Source organism: Mobula birostris, chromosome 10 (assembly GCF_030028105.1).
Source record: "Mobula birostris isolate sMobBir1 chromosome 10, sMobBir1.hap1, whole genome shotgun sequence".
Taxonomy (NCBI): Eukaryota; Metazoa; Chordata; class Chondrichthyes; order Myliobatiformes; family Myliobatidae; genus Mobula; species Mobula birostris.
The window spans coordinates 126,704,808-126,723,144 of NC_092379.1; the positions used below are offsets into that span (position 1 = coordinate 126,704,808).

The following is an 18,337-nucleotide window of genomic DNA, read 5'->3' on the forward strand; positions in this document are numbered from 1 at the left end:
CGCCTATACATCCTAAACCTTCTTAGTGGCGTGTGGAACAGATGGAGTTAGATTTACTGTCTATTTCTAGTATCTGTCCCAGAGACAGCTATGCTTTTCCCAAATTAATTTTACCCTTGTTGTATCAGTTAACATTTTAAACCATCTTTCCTTATCAGAGCAGATAAGCATTTCTGGATCTGCCATGGCCAGATTTGTTTTCTTCTAAGCCTTGCTGTGCACTGTAACACATGGCTGCCCGCAGCCCAACTCTTTGATTAGGTGGTCTTCTGTAAACTCCTCGAGCTTCTTTGCTGTTCAGTACCATGGCCCTGTACGAACTGTTGAAACAAAAAAAGAAAGGAAGAAGACATCTTTTTCTACTCTTCACTCGCAGAACTGTCATCCAGTGCACTTACTGTCTCCATGCCAACTCTGCTATTGTTCTGAAACCCAGAAAATGTCACCACAGTGTGTAGAAGAATTAATACCAAAACACACAGCTTGAGTCTGCTGTTGCACAGTCGAGGTGCTGCTGAAACGGGCAGTGAAGACTTATGATGCAACAGGGAGTCCATGGATTTGGTAGATATATTGTAACCTTTATCCCAGGATGGATCACAGGTATTCCATCTGACATCACAGCATTCTGGCTCTGCATTGGTTATATGGTTTTCCAGTAGCCCTATTGCACAAAAAAGAACCCAAAGAACTCAATCAGAAGCAATATAAAGTCATAGCACACCTTCCTTTCAATATCTTCACTTACCTTGGCATTGACTGAAGAGCATTATGCCAATCCTTGCACCCAGACCTCCCACCACAGGTTAGGGCATAGAGTCAAGAGGCAAAACACATCTGTGTTTTGTTGTGTATTTAATATTTCGATAATATTTGAGTAGTATTGTAAATATATTGCTTAAGTAATCATCCTTTGTTGATTAAATAATTTGAAATGTGTTATATGTAAAAGCAAGTGAATGTCATACTCCATTACAACACCACATCATATAAGTGCATCTTACTTACGTAAAAGTGAAGAGTACACATTTATCCCAGTTTCCCCGTGTTTTTCTTAATTTATGGAGTTACAAAACAGAACAATGTTCAAAGTTCAGAGTATATTTATTATCAAAGTAAGTATACATTTTACAACCTTGAGATTAGTCTATTAATAGGCAGCCATGAAACAAAGAAACCCGAAAGAACACATTTAAAAAAAAGACTGTCGATCACCCAATGTGCAGAGATATTTAAAAACTCATGCAAACAATAAACATAAGCATATAGTGTTCTGAACTGAATCTACAAAGACAGTTCGTCCGCAGACCCTTAGTTTAGTGCAGAGTGGAGCAGCGAGCTGAAATGACCCGACACCAACCTCAGGCCCCGACAACTTGACCTCTTCAATCTGGCCCAGGACCTAAATGGTCATTCTAACATTGGGTTCAATCATTTCAGTAAGCTCTGGGCCCATGACCCCACTGCTGCGATTTGGCCTGTTCTCAACCTTTTCAAATTGGCCCAGCACTTAAGTCGATTGTACCTCGGGACTTCCTTGCTCTTGGCGATGGGTCGCGGGCCTTGCCTCAGTTCAGCCAACATATTCCCTTACCACTGCTGAGAAAAATTGCTTACAGATTGGCAGAGGGCCTTGAGTCTGGTTTGGGGTGTAAAACATTTCAACCTGTACCTGTACCGGAGAGAGTTTGTCCTCGTTACTGATCAACCACTGGTGTCCATTTTCAATCCAAGGAAGGGTGTTCCACTAACAGCAGCAGCATGAATACAGAGATGTATCCCTTCAGAGGACACAATTAAAAGGCTGAATTCAAGAGGACAATTAATCATGGAAATGCTAATAGATTGTTCCTGTTTACCTTTGGATACGGAAATACCCGAAACAATTACAAAAGAGGACACTCCTGTTTATGCATTCTCCCTAATGCAAATGGAGAGTCTCCCTATTATGGCAGAGATGATCTAAAGAGAAACCAGAAAAGACCCCACACTGTCTCATGTCTACGTGGCCACCCAAAATGGCTGGAATGTGTAGCAGGAATTCCAGATTCCCCATTTTTACCAGCACCAATATGAACTTGCCCTTAATGGGGGGGGGGGGGTTTGCCTTATGTGGGGTTTGAGAGTTGTTTTACCATTCCAGCTAAGAGAAGGGACTACTATACATGTAGGTCATCTAAGTGCGGTCAAAATGAAAGCATTGGCTCAAAACTTTGTCTGGTGGCCTGGGATTAATCAACAGATCGAGCATCTTGCCATGCACTGTTCGGGATGGCCTGCATTGCTATGGCAGAGGGCTCATATGTATTTGCCAGTCTATTCATGAGCACAAATTTCTTGGTTGTAATGGATGCATCGACAAAGTGACCATAAGTGTTCCAAAAAGCCTCTACTGTAGCCTTGCACACTGTTGATTAGTTCGGGAGTCTCTTCTCAAGGACTGATGTTCCAGAACACATAGTGACAATGGACCACAGTTTGTTGTAGAACAGTTTCAGTCATTCCTGAAAACGAATGGAATAAGACATACTGCAGCCAGCTACAAATGGTTTAGCGGAAAGGTTTGTGCAGAGTATAAAGGGCACACTGTTAGCAACGTCAGTAGAATACACTACATTGATACTGAATTAGAACCTCAGCAGTTTCCTTCTTGCATATTGTAATGCAGCACATAGCACAACCAACAACTCACCAGCTATGGTGTTCTTGGGTCATCCCTTGTGCTCACGCTTGGATCTCATAATTTTATAAACCTCTATCAGATCTCCCCTCAGCCAGCACCACCCTGGAGAAACCCCAGTGTCCCACGATAGCACATGCCCTGTTAAACCTCGTCTGCACCCTCCCAAAAGCCTCAACGTACTTCCTCCAATGGAGCGGCCAGAACTCTATGCAATAATCCAGACGTGACCTAACCAGAATTCTATCAAGTTGCAACATAACCTCCTGACTTTTGAACTCAATGCATCAATGAATAAAAACAAGCATTCCATAAGCCTTCTTAACCACTCTGTTGACCTGTGTAGCCACTTTCAAGGATCTATGAACTTGGACCCCAAGGTTCCTCTGCTCAGCAACACTGTTAAAAGTCTTGCCCTTAACAGCATACAGTCTCCTCGCATTTGCCCTTCTAAGGTGCAACACCGCGCATTTATCTGGATTAAACTCCATCTGCCATTTCTCTACTCATATCTGCAATTGATCTATATTGTGCTGTATTCTTTGCCAGTCCTCTAAGCTATCCACAACTCCACCAATCTTGGTATCGTCTGCAAACTTACTAACCCACCCATCTACATTTTCATCCAGGTCATTTATGTACATACATCACAAACAGCAGAGATCCCAGCACACATCCCTGCGGAACACCACTAATTACAGACCTCCAGCTCAAATACAGTAAGCCCCTTTGACCACTTCCCTCTGTCTTCTATATGCAAGTTAGTTCTGAATCCAAACAGCCAAATTGCCGCAAACCCCATGCATGTTAATCTTGTGGATTAGCCTCCCATGAGGGAGTTTGTCAAACACCTTACTAAAATCCATGTAGACAACATCCTCTGCCCTACCCTCATCAATCTCTCGTCACCTTGTCAAAAAAACCCAATCCAGTTGGTAAGACGTGACTTGTGTATTTAATATTTCAGTAATATTTGAGTAACATTGTCAATACATTCTTTGATTAAGTATTCTTTTTTGTTTAAATAATTCATTATAAGTTTTATGTAAAAGTATGGGAATGGCATATGCATGTCATTGCCCTATCGTGTCATATGTATGCATCTCGCTTAAAGTAAAGATGAAGAGTACACGTTTATCCTGGTTACGCAGTGTTTTTTCTTTTGATTAATTTATGGAGTTACGAAGCATAACGTTTTTCTTTTTCTCCGGCTAGAATACAAGGAAATCTTGAGGCATCTGCTGCTATGTTGATGCTGCTAGAGTTGGAGCATCACGGTATGTTCCATGGCCAGAAAGAATGCAAAGCCAAGGGCTGTTACTGCAGCACCAGCTGGCTTTTTGCCTGCAAGGTTAGGCGAGGCTGCTGTCACTGGCTAGCATTGACTAGGGGTTCACATTAACTCTGCAGCTTGTTCCATCTGACTAATACTCTGGCATATGAAAAGGAAGAATATAAGGAGCTAACAGCCAACTTGTTATTTCACTGCACAGAACACTGCATTGCAATCCCATCCTGAAGTTGACTCAGGTCTGTATCAACAGCATCAGAGGTTAGAAATGGCATTGCATTTGTTCCCCATTTCCTGGCCAAAGGCCTCTGAACAAAATCATAAATCCCATTCCTCTATTCTGGCTAAGATCAGTTGGCTCAACACGGATCAGCAATATATATAGATGTCAAAGAATATTAGAGATTAAAGGTTAACTTCTCGCATGCAAACTGGGCATGGGCACGGGAAACAAGGAGGCGAGGGCTGAACATGAGGAGATTCTATGGGTCAATGGTTCCATTTAATATCAGAGAATGTATACAGTATACCACCGGAAACTGTTACTCTCTACAGACACCCTCGACACAAGAGGAAAAACCCCAAAGCATGAATGATAGGAAAACGTTAGAACCCTAAAGGCCCCCCCTCCCCACCCACGCACAAGCAGCAGTAAAAGTATCAACTCTCCACTCCCTCCCCCACCTGCCTCAGCAAACTGCACCGTGCCCCCCCCCTCACCACCAGCCGTGCAAGGAATAGCCAAGCCCCCCAACAGAGACCATGATCTAAGGTCCATTAAGAACTACTGTTCACCCCAACAGTTCAACATACCACAGGCTTTCGCTCACTAGCAAGGGAGCGAGGAATCGCTCCTGCCACGGCGAGAGGGAGACCAACAGCAGATTCTGAAAAGATGGTATAGTCATGCTGTCATAGAAACCTACAGCCCATCTAGTCTGTGCCAAATTATCATTCTGCCTAATCCCATTATCCTGAAGCTGGACCATAACCCTCCATACCCTTCCCATCCATGTACTTATCCAAGCTTCTCTTAAATGTTGAAATCGCACCCATATCCACCACTTCTCCTGGCAGTTCGTTTCATACTCTCATCACCCTCTGAGTGAAGAAGTTCCCCCTCATGTTCTTCATTTCACCTTTCAGCCTTATCCCATAGCCTTGAGTTCTAGTCTCACCCAACCGCAGTGGAAAAAGTCTGCTTGCATTTACCCTATCTATACTCCCCATTATCTACCAAATCTCTCCTCATTCTCCTTTGCTACAGGGAGTAAATTCCTAACCTATTCAATCTTTCCCTATAACTCAGATCCTCAAGTCCTGGCAACATCCTTGTAAATTGTCCCTGCACTATTTCAATCTTAGACCAGAACTGCACACAATACTCCAAAATGGACCTTTCCAACATCTTATACAACTTCACCATAATATCCCAACTCTGGTACTCAATACTTTGATCTTGATTTTAAAGTTTCAAAGGAAGAGCTGAAAAGCAAAAGAATCGATCCCAAAAATCAGAAGTAGATCTGTTTAGTCTATCAATGTGGATGGGATGAACCATTGGAATTGGAAGGATAGTTTACATATGAATATACACTCAGTGACTGTAATGTATGGATCTATTTATTTTAGAACAATGACTTCCCCTCTCCCTTAGCACTACGTATTGATCTGTTATTTGTGCATGTGCATTGTTCTCTCTCTCTCTCTCTCTCTCTCTCTCTCTCTCTGTTGCTGCAATGTGAATACACCAGTTAAAGCCATCTCCTTTGTCCATGCTTTTATTTAATATATATGTAGTTGTGCACAGACACAACAGTGACCAATTCATTAGGTGCCTCTTGCACCTAATAAAGTAGTCTCTGAGAGTATTTCTGTATGTCGGTGGTCTTCTGCTGCTGCAGCCCATCAGGTTCAACATATTGTGTGTTCAGAGATGCTCTTCTGCACACCACTGTTGTAATGTGTAGTTATTTGAGTTACTGTCACCTTTTTGTCAGCTTGAACCAGTCTGGCCATTCCCCTCTGATCTCTCTCATTAACAAGGCATTTTTGCCCACAGAGCTGCTGCTCAATGGATTTTTAAAAATTACTTTTTTGCACCATTTTCTGTAACTCTAGAAATTCCAGGAGATTATTAGTTTCCGAGATACACAAACCACCCATCTGGCACCAGCAATCATTCCATGGTCAAAGAGACATATCTGGTCTGAACAACTGAAACTCTTGACTTTGCCAGCATGCTTTTATGCATTGAGTTGCTGCTATATGATTAGATATTTACATTAATGTGCAGGTGTAGAGGTATACCTAATAAAGTGGCCACCGAGTATATAATGTGAAATTTTGAAGCCATCAGTGGAAGTGCAGTGGATTACATCTTTATTTATTGCTGATTGCTGCTTGTACCATTAATACTGAAAAAAATACTAACTTGATAGGAGATATACTTAAAAAACTCATTAGGGTGATCTTCATTGACCACTGCATAAAGATGGTCCCTGATTGCTGCTGTCCGAGACTGCAGCTGCCACCTCCTTGCTGCTGGGACACAACATGAGGCCAGCCAAATCTTGAAAGGAATTTGCTGAATGCAATCTCAGGGTAACTGTATGAAATAACTGGCCTGAAAGGGAGAGGACACAATGTTTGGCTATCTTCCTGATGATCACGGACATTGATCCATTTCCTCTGCCATTGAAGTCCAAGGTTTGTCAGCACTAATCTTTGCTGTGAATTCCATGGAAAGGCAGGTTTAGACAAGTAACGTGAGAGACATTTGTGTGGGGACTGATTCTCATCTTTATTTCAGAATTGGATGTAACAGGAAAAGATGCATTCAGCAGGGTGTGTAAAAATATAATTTTGGTATATTTTAAAATAAAGGTATTTTTAATTGACTGCAATTTCTGTAGTATGTATGGGATTTATGAAGTGTTTAATTGAACATTCAAGTGCACTCAGCTGCCTTATACCCTATTATTTCTGTTGACATTTGTGGTCAATATCTTATGCGGTACTGTTTTAATGACATACAGATGTAATTTTCAATTGTTCGTATTCATTCTAATCTACATAATGTACTGAGTATGCATTTTAAATTAAGTGAATACTAACAATTCCCAATGAGGGACATAGACTTGATCAAACGACATATGTATTCATTCTTAATGAAACATATGCCTTCAGGCCAGTAAATGATTATTGACAACTGATGATTAAAGAACTGATATTTTAGAAACTGTAAAAGGACAAAAATCTATTCAAGTTTGGGGACAAAGTACAAATGACTCAGAAAGTAGACTACCTGAGATCAAATTTTATGTGATTTAAAGAAGTACCTTTCAATTATGTATACAACAGGAATTCTGCAGATGCTGGAAATTCAAGCAACACACATCAAAGTTGCTGGTGAACGCAGCAGGCCAGGCAGCATCTGTAGGAAGAGGTGCAGTCGACGTTTCAGGCTGAGACTCTTCGTCAGGACTAACTGAAGGAAGAGTGAGTAAGGGATTTGAAAGTTGGAGGGGGAGGGGGAGATCCAAAATGATAGGAGAAGACAGGAGGGGAAGGGATAGAGCCAAGAGCTGGACAGGTGATAGGCAAAAGGGGATACGAGAGGATCATGGGACAGGAGGTCCGGGAAGAAAGACGGGGCGGGGGGAACCCAGAGGATGGACAAGAGGTATATTCAGAGGGACAGAGGGAGAAAAAAGAGAGTGAGAGAAAGAATGTGTGCATAAAAATAAGTAACAGATGGGGTACGAGGGGGAGGTGGGGCCTTAGCAGAAGTTAGAGAAGTCGATGTTCATGCCATCAGGTTGGAGGCTACCCAGACGGAATATAAGGTGTTGTTCCTCCAACCTGAGTGTGGCTTCATCTTTACAGTAGAGGAGGCCGTGGATAGACATGTCAGAATGGGAATGGGATGTGGAATTAAATGTGGCCGACCTATTGTCTCAGCTTGCTCCTGCCCCACCGAACTCGTTTCTGCATACCTCGACACGGTTTTATCCCCCCTTGTTCAATCCCTTCCATCCTATGTTCGTGACACTTCTCACGCTCTTAAACTTTTCGATGATTTTAAGTTCCCTGGCCCCCACCGCTTTATTTTCACCATGGATGTCCAGTCCTTATATACTTCCACCCCCATCAGGAAGGTCTCAAAGCTCTAGGCTTCTTTTTGGATTCCAGACCTAATCAGTTCCCCTCTACCACCACTCTGCTCCATCTAGCGGAATTAGTCCTTACTCTTAATAATTTCTCCTTTGGCTCCTCCCACTTCCTCCAAACTAAAGGTGTAGCTATGGGCATCCATATGGGTCCTAGCTATGCCTGCCTTTTTGTTGGGTTTGTGGAATAATCTATGTTCTGTGCCTATTCTGGTATCTGTCCCCCACTTTTCCTTCGCTACATCGACGACTGCATTGGCATTGCTTCCTGCACGCATGCAGAACTCGTTGACTTTATTAACTTTGCCTCCAACTTTCACCCCGCCCTCAAGTTTACCTGGTCCATTTCCGACACCTCCCTCCCCTTTCTAGATCTTTCTGTCTCTGTCTCTGGAGACAGCTTATCCACTGATGTCTACTATAAGCCTACTGACTCTCACAGCTATCTGGACTATTCCTCTTCTCACCCTGTCTCTTGCAAAAATGCCATCCCCTTCTCGCAATTCCTCCGTCTCCGCCGCATCTGCTCTCAGGATGAGGCTTTTCATTCCAGGACGAGGGAGATGTCTTCCTTTTTTAAAGAAAGGGGCTTCCCTTCCTCCACTATCAACTCTGCTCTTAAACGCATCTCCCTCATTTCACGTACATCTGCTCTTACTCCACCCTCCCGCCACCCCACTAGGAATAGGGTTCCCCTGGTCCTCACCTACCACCCCACCAGCCTCCGGGTCCAACATATTATTCTCCGTAACTTCCACCACCTCCAACGGGATCCCACCACTAAGCACATCTTTCCCTCCCCCCCTCTCTCTGCATTCCGCAGGGATCGCTCCCTACGCAACTCCCTTGTCCATTCGTCCCCCCCATCCCTCCCCACTGATCTCCCTCCTGGCACTTATCCTTGTAAGCGGAACAAGTGCTACACATGCCCTTACACTTCCTCCCTTACCACCATTCAGGGCCCCAAACAGTCCTTCCAGGTGAGGCAACACTTCACCTGTGAGTCGACTGGGGTGATATACTGCGTCCGGTGCTCCCGATGTGGCCTTTTATATATTGGCGAGACCCGACGCAGACTGGGAGACCGCTTTGCTGAACATCTATGCTCTGTCTGCCAGAGAAAGCAGGATCTCCCAGTGGCCACACATTTTAATTCCACATCCCATTCCCATTCTGACATGTCTATCCACGGCCTCCTCTACTGTAAAGATGAAGCCACACTCAGGTTGGAGGAACAACACCTTATATTCCGTCTGGGTAGCCTCCAACCTGATGGCATGAACATCGGCTTCTCTAACTTCCGCTAAGGCCCCATCTCCCCCTCGTACCCCATCTGTTACTTATTTTTATGCACACTTTCTTTCTCTCACTCTCCTTTTTCTCCCTCTGTCCCTCTGAATATACCTCTTGCCCATCCTCTGGGTTCCCCCCCCCCTGTCTTTCTTCCCGGACCTCCTGTCCCATGATCCTCTCGTATCCCCTTTTGCCTATCACCTGTCCAGCTCTTGGCTCTATCCCTCCCCCTCCTGTCTTCTCCTATCATTTTGGATCCCCCTCCCCCTCCAACTTTCAAATCCCTTACTCACTCTTCCTTCAGTTAGTCCTGACGAAGGGTCTCGGCCTGAAACGTTGACTGCACCTCTTCCTACAGATGCTGCCTGGCCTGCTGCGTTCACCAGCAACTTTGATGTGTGTTGTTTCAATTATGTATAATCTCTTCCATACCATCATATTTATATTCATATACATATTCAAAATGGGATTCAGATTCAGATTTATTTATCACATGCACATTAAAACAGACAGCAAATTGTGTCATTTATATTAACAACCAACATAATTTAAGTGTCCCGCAAATGTCACCGCACATTCCGGCGCCAACATAGCGTACCCAAAATGCTCGGCAGAACAACGCAGAATGAAACAGAACACAACAAGCATCAAAGCAACAACAGCAAAACAAACCCCTGTCCTCTCTCCCAACCACACACCCACACGAGTGTCTGCCAACCCTGAAACAGGCCTCTGAACCTCCAGTGGACACGTGATGAAGGGGCCAATTAATGTACCCACCAGCCTATTATTCTTGATATGCCGTACACTGAACATCAAATGAATCAATAATTCAGTAATATACTGTATTGTTGGTGGTACAATTGGACCTCAATGTGTTAGAAGAGCTCATGCCTTTCTTTATTGAGTCCTGACATGTTGAAGAGGCGGGTGGAGTTTCACTTTAGCCTTTTATCTGAGACTCAAACCTCAATGACACAATATTAACGTCTCTTCTCCTCACCTGCCTAGCACCTTCCTCTGGTGCATTCTTCCCTTTGCCCTGGTCCAATTTTCTCCTGATCAGATTCCTCCTTCCTCAGCCCTTTACCTTTTCCACCTGTCACTTCCCAGCTTCTCACTTCATCCCCCCATTCCCCCACCCGGCTTTGTCACCTGTCAGCTTGTACGCCATTCCCTCCCCTTGCCTTCTTATTTTGGCTTCTTCCCCCTCCCTTTCCAGTCCTGGTAAAGGATCTTGGCCTGAAATATCAATTGTGTGTATGTGTGTGTTAATCAACTTGTCAGTTGGACCTGGACTCATAAACTTGAAATTCAAATATCAAAGGTTCTGGAACTGTGTCCAGTTGATAAATCATGGGACTATTGGCATCATATAAGTATTGTGAGAGATTTAGGTTACAGTGACAAAATAAACGTTTGGTCCAAACTATAAGGGCTTAGATTTGGGGTGAGGCAGCAAAGAGTTAAAAGGGACTCAAGGGGTAGCTTTCTCATGCAGAGGGTGGGGTGAGTATACTGAATGAGCCGCCACAGGCAGTGGTTGAGGCAGGCACAATAGTATTATTCAAGAAACATAGATAGGTATTGTAGGTGGAGGACAAGTCTTGGAGGGATGTCAGACAAGTACAGGAAATTGAGACTAGCTAGGTGGACACTGTGGCGGCCTGGATTTATTTTACTGAAGAAGCTGTGTCTGTGCTGTAGTGCTCTTTACTCCTTGATGATGCCCAACCTTGAAAGAAAGACGTGGAATAAAAACTAACAACGTTTAGGAGTAGTAAAAGTAAGTGCCATTACAAAGAAGGCATGACAGCAACTCTACTTTCTTGAAAGTCTGCGCAGGTTCGGCATGTCATTTAACACTTTGACAAATTTCTATAGATACACTGTGGAGAGTATCCTGGCTGGATGCGTCATGGCCTGGTATGGAAACACCAATGCCCGTGAATAGAAAAAGCCCATGAAAAGCGGTGGACACAGTCGAGTCCATCACAGGAAAAACCCTCCTCACCATCAAGCAAATTTACAAGGAACACTGCCTCAGGATAGCAACATCCATCAACAAGGACCCCCACCATCCAGGCTGAGCTCTCTTCTCACTACTACCATGAGGCAGTAGGTACAGAAGCATTAGATACCACACCTTCAGGTTCAGGAATAGTTATTACACTTCAACCATCAGGCTCCTGAACCAGCATGGATAATTGCACTCAACTCAACACAGAACTGATTCCACAACCTGTGGACTCACTTTCAAAGACTCAACAACTCATGTTCTCAATATTATTTGTTTATTATTGATTTTTGTTTCATTTGCACAGTTAGTCTTCTTTGGCACATTGGTTGTCTGTCTTTCTTTGTGTGCAGTTTTTCATTGATTCTATTGTTTCTTTGTGTTTACTGGGAATGCCCACAAGAAAATAAATCTCAAGGTTGTATATGGTGACATATATATGTATTGACATATATGTACTTTGATAACAAACTTACTTTTAAGTAGCTTAGGGAGAATTTAGCCAGTGGGCATAAAACTCTTCACATAGTGATCACTATATGGTATGGGCTTCAGAATAGGAATCAAATGTTCTACAGACGAGAGAAATTTAATACTCTTCTGAACAGAATGTGACATCCTTTGATATACTTGAGGAATAATGAGTGATTCTAGTGTATTCTTCACCATCATTTGATTTATTTTCAGGGAAAATGCTAAGTTTCAAGATGGACGGTCTCACTTTCCTGTAAGTATATTGTGGGCTAATTTGTGGGCACTCCCTACTTAACCAAAACAAACAGTGTTGTCAAGTTGCGAGGAACTGTAAGGTGCTTAAAAAGAATACCAATGATCAAGGTTGGAAAAGTAACAAGTTCTTTGGCGTAATTGGAGGATGAATAAAAAGGAAAAAATACAGAAGTATTTAAAAAAAATTAAGCTTAGTGATTAGGATCAGGACCCAATCCTAAAAGACCACATGAGTAAAGTTATATGACATGTTTGAAACAGAAGTAATTCAATAGATGGGTACAGGGAACAGGCAAGAAAATAGGTTAAATAGACTATTACGTCACAGCAAAAATAGCAGAATAGCCAAATGTAAGCACAAAGACAAAAATATTCTTTTGACAGGGAAATTGATGCTCAATGGCATCTGTAATTAGCGTAAGGAACACTTTCTCTGGAGGGGAGTTGCTGGATTAAAACCAATTTGGAAATAAAAAGAAGCCTGTTTCTCTGTGAGGCTATTTTATTCAAACATTAAAACACACGAGGGAATACCATTTTATAAACACAGCTGTTAACAGTGTAAGAGATGAGATTTGTTATATAAAGGCAAAAAAAGAAAAAAAATTGTTTACTCAAAACAAATTATTCAAGAACATTGAAGTAGATTGTTTAAGGCAATAGAGTTTCATTAATCTCAGAGAAAGAGTGTACATTTCTACTGTTTTCACGAAGAAATTATGATATCAAGATTTGTGGATGTGTGTTAGTAACAAATGTAATTAAAGAAAGAGCGGGAATTACCCAATAGAAAATCTTACTGGATTGCTTGTGCTAACCTTAAGAGAGGTTTAGAATGATAGTGCATTACTGCCACCTTAGAGTGATTAGGAATCAATATGGTGCTGGTGACACATGGCGACATTTTGCAAGCAGCTCACAAAACTTCTAGATATTCTTCTTCTGCAATATTATTTCTTATTATTTGTTTTTCTTGGTATTTGCAGTTTGTCTTCTTTTGCATATTGGTTGTTTTTCCTGCCTTTGTTTGTGTGTAGTTTTTAATTGATTCTATTGTGTTGCTTTGCATCTACTGTGAATGCCTGAAAGAAAATCAAGTCAGGTCAAGTCAAGTCAAGTTTATTGTCTTTTAACTACAGTCATGTATACTGTCAAGTGAGACAATGTTTCTCCAGAAAATGAACCTCAGGGTAGTATATGGTAACATATACATACATTTATAAGAAATTTTGTTTGAACTTTTTATCAGGAAGATTAGTAAATGAATGAGAGGGAGATAAAACATAACAACTAATTTTATACTCTGTATAAACACATGCATTCTTTTCACTGATTTCTTTTCCATTCTTATTGAGTACAATGGCAAGAGATTGGGTATCAATACAAAGGAAATGGTCAAGACAACATCTGTAAATGCTGCCAAACGGTTTCAGCCTGAAGCGTCCACTGTACTATTTTCCTAGATGCTGCCTGGCCTGCTGAGTTCCTCCAGCATTTTGTGGGTGCTGGTGGTATTTCCACTGCTGGTATTATTAGTTAAATAATTACAGATAGTGTTTAATTGCACGTGCATTGTGCAAGTCTTACCGTTTGTGAAGTTGTCAAGTTACACTGCCTGAAACTCCAACTTGCTGATTAACTCCAGCCCTGTGTAAATAACTAGAGGACACAGGAGTTCAAAGTTCAAAGAACATTTATTATCAATGTATGTGTACTAAATAAAAACAAGGATGTAATGTTGAAACTTTATAAAGCATTGGTGAGGTCTCACTTGGAGTATTGTGAGCAGGTTTGGGTCCTTCATCTTAGAAAGGATGTGCTGAGACTGGAGAGGGTTCAAAGGAGGTTCACAAAAATTATCCCAGGATTAAACGGCATGTCATATGAAGAGAGTTTGACAGCTCTGGGCCTGTATTCGCTGGAATTCAGAAGAATGAAGGTGACCTCATTGAAACCTATCAAATGGTGAAAGGCCTTAGTAGAGTGGATGTGGAGAGGATGTTTCCTATGGTGGGGGAGTCTAAGACCAGAGGACACAGCCTTAGCATAGAGGGGTGTCCTTTTAGAATGGAGATGAGGAGGAATGTTATTAGCCAGAAATGGTGAATCTGAGGAATTCTTTGCCACAGGTAGCTGTAGAGGCCAAGTCTTAATGTATATATAATGCAGAGGTCGATAGATTCTTGATTGGTCAGGGCATGAAGGGATACATTGAGAAGGCAGGAGATTGGGGCTGAGTGGAAAATAGGATCTGCCAAGATGAAATGGCAGAGCAGACACGATGGGCCGAATAGCCTTATTCTGCTTCTATGTTTTATGGTCTTTTATACAACCTTGAGATTCGTCTCCTTACGGGCAGCCACAAAACAAAGAAACCCAATAGAACCCATTTAAAAAAGACACCCAATGTGCAGAAAAAGTAAACAAATCAGGCCAGCAAAGAAAGTAAGCAAATAAATTCAGAACTGAAGTTCATGAAAGTGAGTACACAGCCACGAAGCCAGTCAGAACTGATCCAGCAGCTGCAGCCTCAGTTCAGTGCAGAGATGAGTAAACCTCAGGAGTGCCAAGCTAAGCAGGGCCCGTCCTCACCTCTGGCTCCTACACCCTGACCTTTTCAAACTGGCCTGGTGCTTAAATCGGAAAAACGGTGGGTCATTCATCGCTCCTGGATTCAGGGCCCTGTTGTATTGATATGCTCTGGGCCTGGGCCCTGCCACCTTGATTCTACTTTGCCTCAGATCTGCCACTTTGAATTGTCTCCAAGTGTGCTACAGCAGCCGAACAGTGACTTGTTCACCGCAGTCTGGCCCGGCTCCCACCACCTCGACTGAGCCCCTACGCACCATGTCACAACAATTCTGCACCTATGACCAGAATACACCTATTTGCTTTCCTTTTGATTGGTTGCTTTGTACCAGAGAGGGGAGAGCCTGCCACTATGTCCAGAGGGTGTTGCCCAGGTTTTTTCTGTGGTTTGGATATGGACTTGAACTATAGACTCTTTTTTTTCAGTCTTATAGTTTTTTACATTCAGTGTTTTCTCACCTGGTCTTCTTGCCTTTTTGTGTGGGGTGGGGGATTTGGGGGTCAATGTGCCTGATCCATTTTGTCTATATTTTTTGTGCTGGAGGAGGGATTTGGGGGTCAATGATTGTGCTGCCTTTCTTTTCCTGTCTGATTTCATGGCTACCCAGAGAACTGAAGAATTTCAGAGATGTATACTTGATAACAAATGAATCTATGAACCTTTGAGACTTTAATTCATACAACAAAAATGCCTGGTTGTACTGGCAGTTCAAAAGCTCAATTCCAAAAGGGAAATTACAGGCTTTTGATTGTGAGTAATAAACTAGTTAGTAGTTGTATTTTCTGCCAGCAAGCTGTCACTGTGCATCACCAGTACCATCTTAAACTGGATTCCAGCATTAGATTCAATATTCATGATTGTTCAAAGTTTTTTCCAGTGCACAGTGTAAAGGAGAACAAAATAATTGTTACTCCAGATCTGATGCAACTTATAAAAAGACAATAAGATAAAGAACATGATAATAAAAGATATCACAATAAATATAAATGCCTAATTTGGAAGAAGTGTAACTCGTGTGGTTGCTGGTTGGGTTGAGTTGTTCTCCAATCTTGGGAATCCATTTACAAACATTTTGTCTCTATACAAGGAGACATCATCAGCACACTGTTAATTTTGTTATGTCCTCCAAATGCTTGCCCTTTATATACTTATCAAGCAGATGATTGGTTGTCATTATGGAAATTCAATTGTGATATAAGGAGGAGATCTCATTGTTGATTGGTTGCATGGTGAACTTCACGTGTTGTGGTGTGAAATTTTGTCTGCATTGGTTCATAAATAGGATCGAGGTCTACACCTCCGTTTACCGAATTATTTATGGAATATCTTGCTTCTAGGAATTCTCGTGCATGCTGCATATTGCTTGTGCCATGGCTTTCACTGATGCCCAGATGAATTTGTGCCTCTCTTGATCATCATGCATAGAGACTAGGGAGAGTTGGTCATGCTACTTTACAGCCAGTTGATGTTCATGGATCTTTGTGGATAGTTTTCTCCCAGGTTGGCCAGTGTAATATTTGCTGCAGTCCCCACATTGGATTTTGTAGACCAATCAGCAATGAGATATCCTCATCATGCGGTCATGCACCATTAAGCTGGGTGCCAACCGCCGTAAAACAAGAAGACACACCACAATTAACAGCACACTGAGGATGTCTCCTCTTAAGGTGATGAAACATTTGCAAGTAAATTGCCAAGATCAGAGAATAACTCAACCCCATAAATATCTAAAGTAGCTTAGGGCTTCTTTGGAATGAGTATGTGCTTCCGTTCACATCTTAGAGTTGGCAAAATGCAAGGTGACGAAATCTCATTCCTTACAGCAATGATTTAATTCAGCTTTTTGCATTTTTAATTGCTGAGACATTCTGTTATTTCATCCCTTGGACGGCCTACTTACGGCAAGTAATAATGAAAAAATATGGCATTGCTGCAGGTCCAGATGCAGGTCATGAGAAGGAACACAGGGATTGAAAGGGTTAATGTACAGCATGAGCATTGATAGATCTGGGTCTGTACTCGCTGGAGTTCAGAAGAATGATGGAGAATCTCATTGAAACCTATCAAATATTGAAAGGTCTAGATAGAGTGGAGCTGAAGAGGATGTTTCCTATAGTGGGAGAGTCTAGGACTAGAGGGGACAGACTCAGAATACAAGGACAGAGATAAGGAGGAATTTTTTTAGCCAGAGGGTGGTGGATCAGTGGAATTTTTTGCCAAAGACAGCTGTGGAGGGCATGTCATTGAATATCTGTAAAGCAGAGATTAAAAGGTTCTTGATTAGTCAGGGTGTCAAAAGTTACAGGGAGAAGACAGGAGAATGGAGTTGAAAGGAATAAAAATCAGCAATGATGAAAAGGCAGAGCAGACTAAATGGATTGGTCTAACTCTGGCCCTATGTCTTAGATATTAAGTTTTCACATTTCAATTTCCTTGAACATGACATATTTAATGTGTAAACTTGATGGGTTGATGCATTCAAACTTTAATTTCCATGACATCAAACAATCCAGAAAGCACATATTTAGAATGATGAGAAAAGAACCAGGAGTAAGTTGACTCAGCGGGTGGTGTGAGTGTGGACTGAGCTGGCAGTGGAATTGATGGGTGCAAGTTCAATTGTAAAATTTAAGAGAAGTTTGGATATTCACGTGGATGAGAAGGGCATGGAGGACTATTGTGCAGGTGTAGGTAGACGGGACTAGGCAGAAAATCAGGCTGGCATGAACTAGATGGGTTGATGGGACTGTTTCTATGACTAATATGTGGAAAAACTTTTCATTGCAGCGAGTTGCTACAGTGTAAAGAGATGTTACAATCTGAAATGCCCTTCCTGAAAGGATATTTCAAAAGGAACCTTCAAAAATAACCTGGATTAATATAATTCTAATTCAGAGAACTGAGTAAGAAAGTTTCATTAATCAGATTTCCTTTTCAAAGAGCTGGCACAGCAAAAGTGGTCAAATAGGCTTATTCTGTGCAGAGTGTGATTTTATCATTAGTAAACTTAAATTAAGGTTTTCATAGTGGGGGGAGGTAGTGGGGATAAGTCCCCACTAATTTTTAAATTCTCCCAATGGTGTGCATCTCGAATAGCCTCTGATAACCAAGTCCAGCTTCTGGCCTTCATGTGAGGCTTAGTTCCTGAGTGTGGTGGAACCATTTCTGCTGACAGGAGAAGTGGCAAAGACAGGTAACAGATGCTATAAAACCAGTCGCTTTGGGCAGATGAGGCTGTTCGGGCATGGTTGGCCGCTCATCTAGGAGAAGGAAAACTCTTATCTCGAACCCCTGATGCCTTGCAGCTATACCCACTCACAGAGAAGGCTTTAGAAGTAAACCCCAAGGAAAAATACAGAGCTCTCTAAAGCAGTTCTACGTTAAGTTCAATGCTGACTGGCAACTCTTGTGATGCCGCTGGTACTAAACTGTGCCAGTCTCTGCCGTTTGGTTGGATTCATCAGCTGTGTGGAGAGGGGAAGCTTTCTGCATGGGCAACTGCTTGCTCTCCATATCGTACTGCCTGGCTAGTGTATCTAGACAGCTGGGTCGCAATGTCCATGAT

The 18,337-nt window shown here is 42.3% G+C and overlaps 1 protein-coding gene across 1 annotated transcript in view; it reads right to left on the reverse strand.

The window, feature by feature from the left end:
- Positions 1 to 359: 359 nt before the first annotated feature.
- Positions 360 to 18,337, reverse strand: part of nalf2 (NALCN channel auxiliary factor 2) — a 479,744-nt gene continuing 461,766 nt past the window's right edge. The window contains exon 3 of the mRNA XM_072269771.1: positions 360 to 664. Within this exon, the coding sequence (XP_072125872.1) occupies positions 360 to 664 (305 nt within the window). The remainder of the gene's footprint in view (positions 665 to 18,337) is intronic.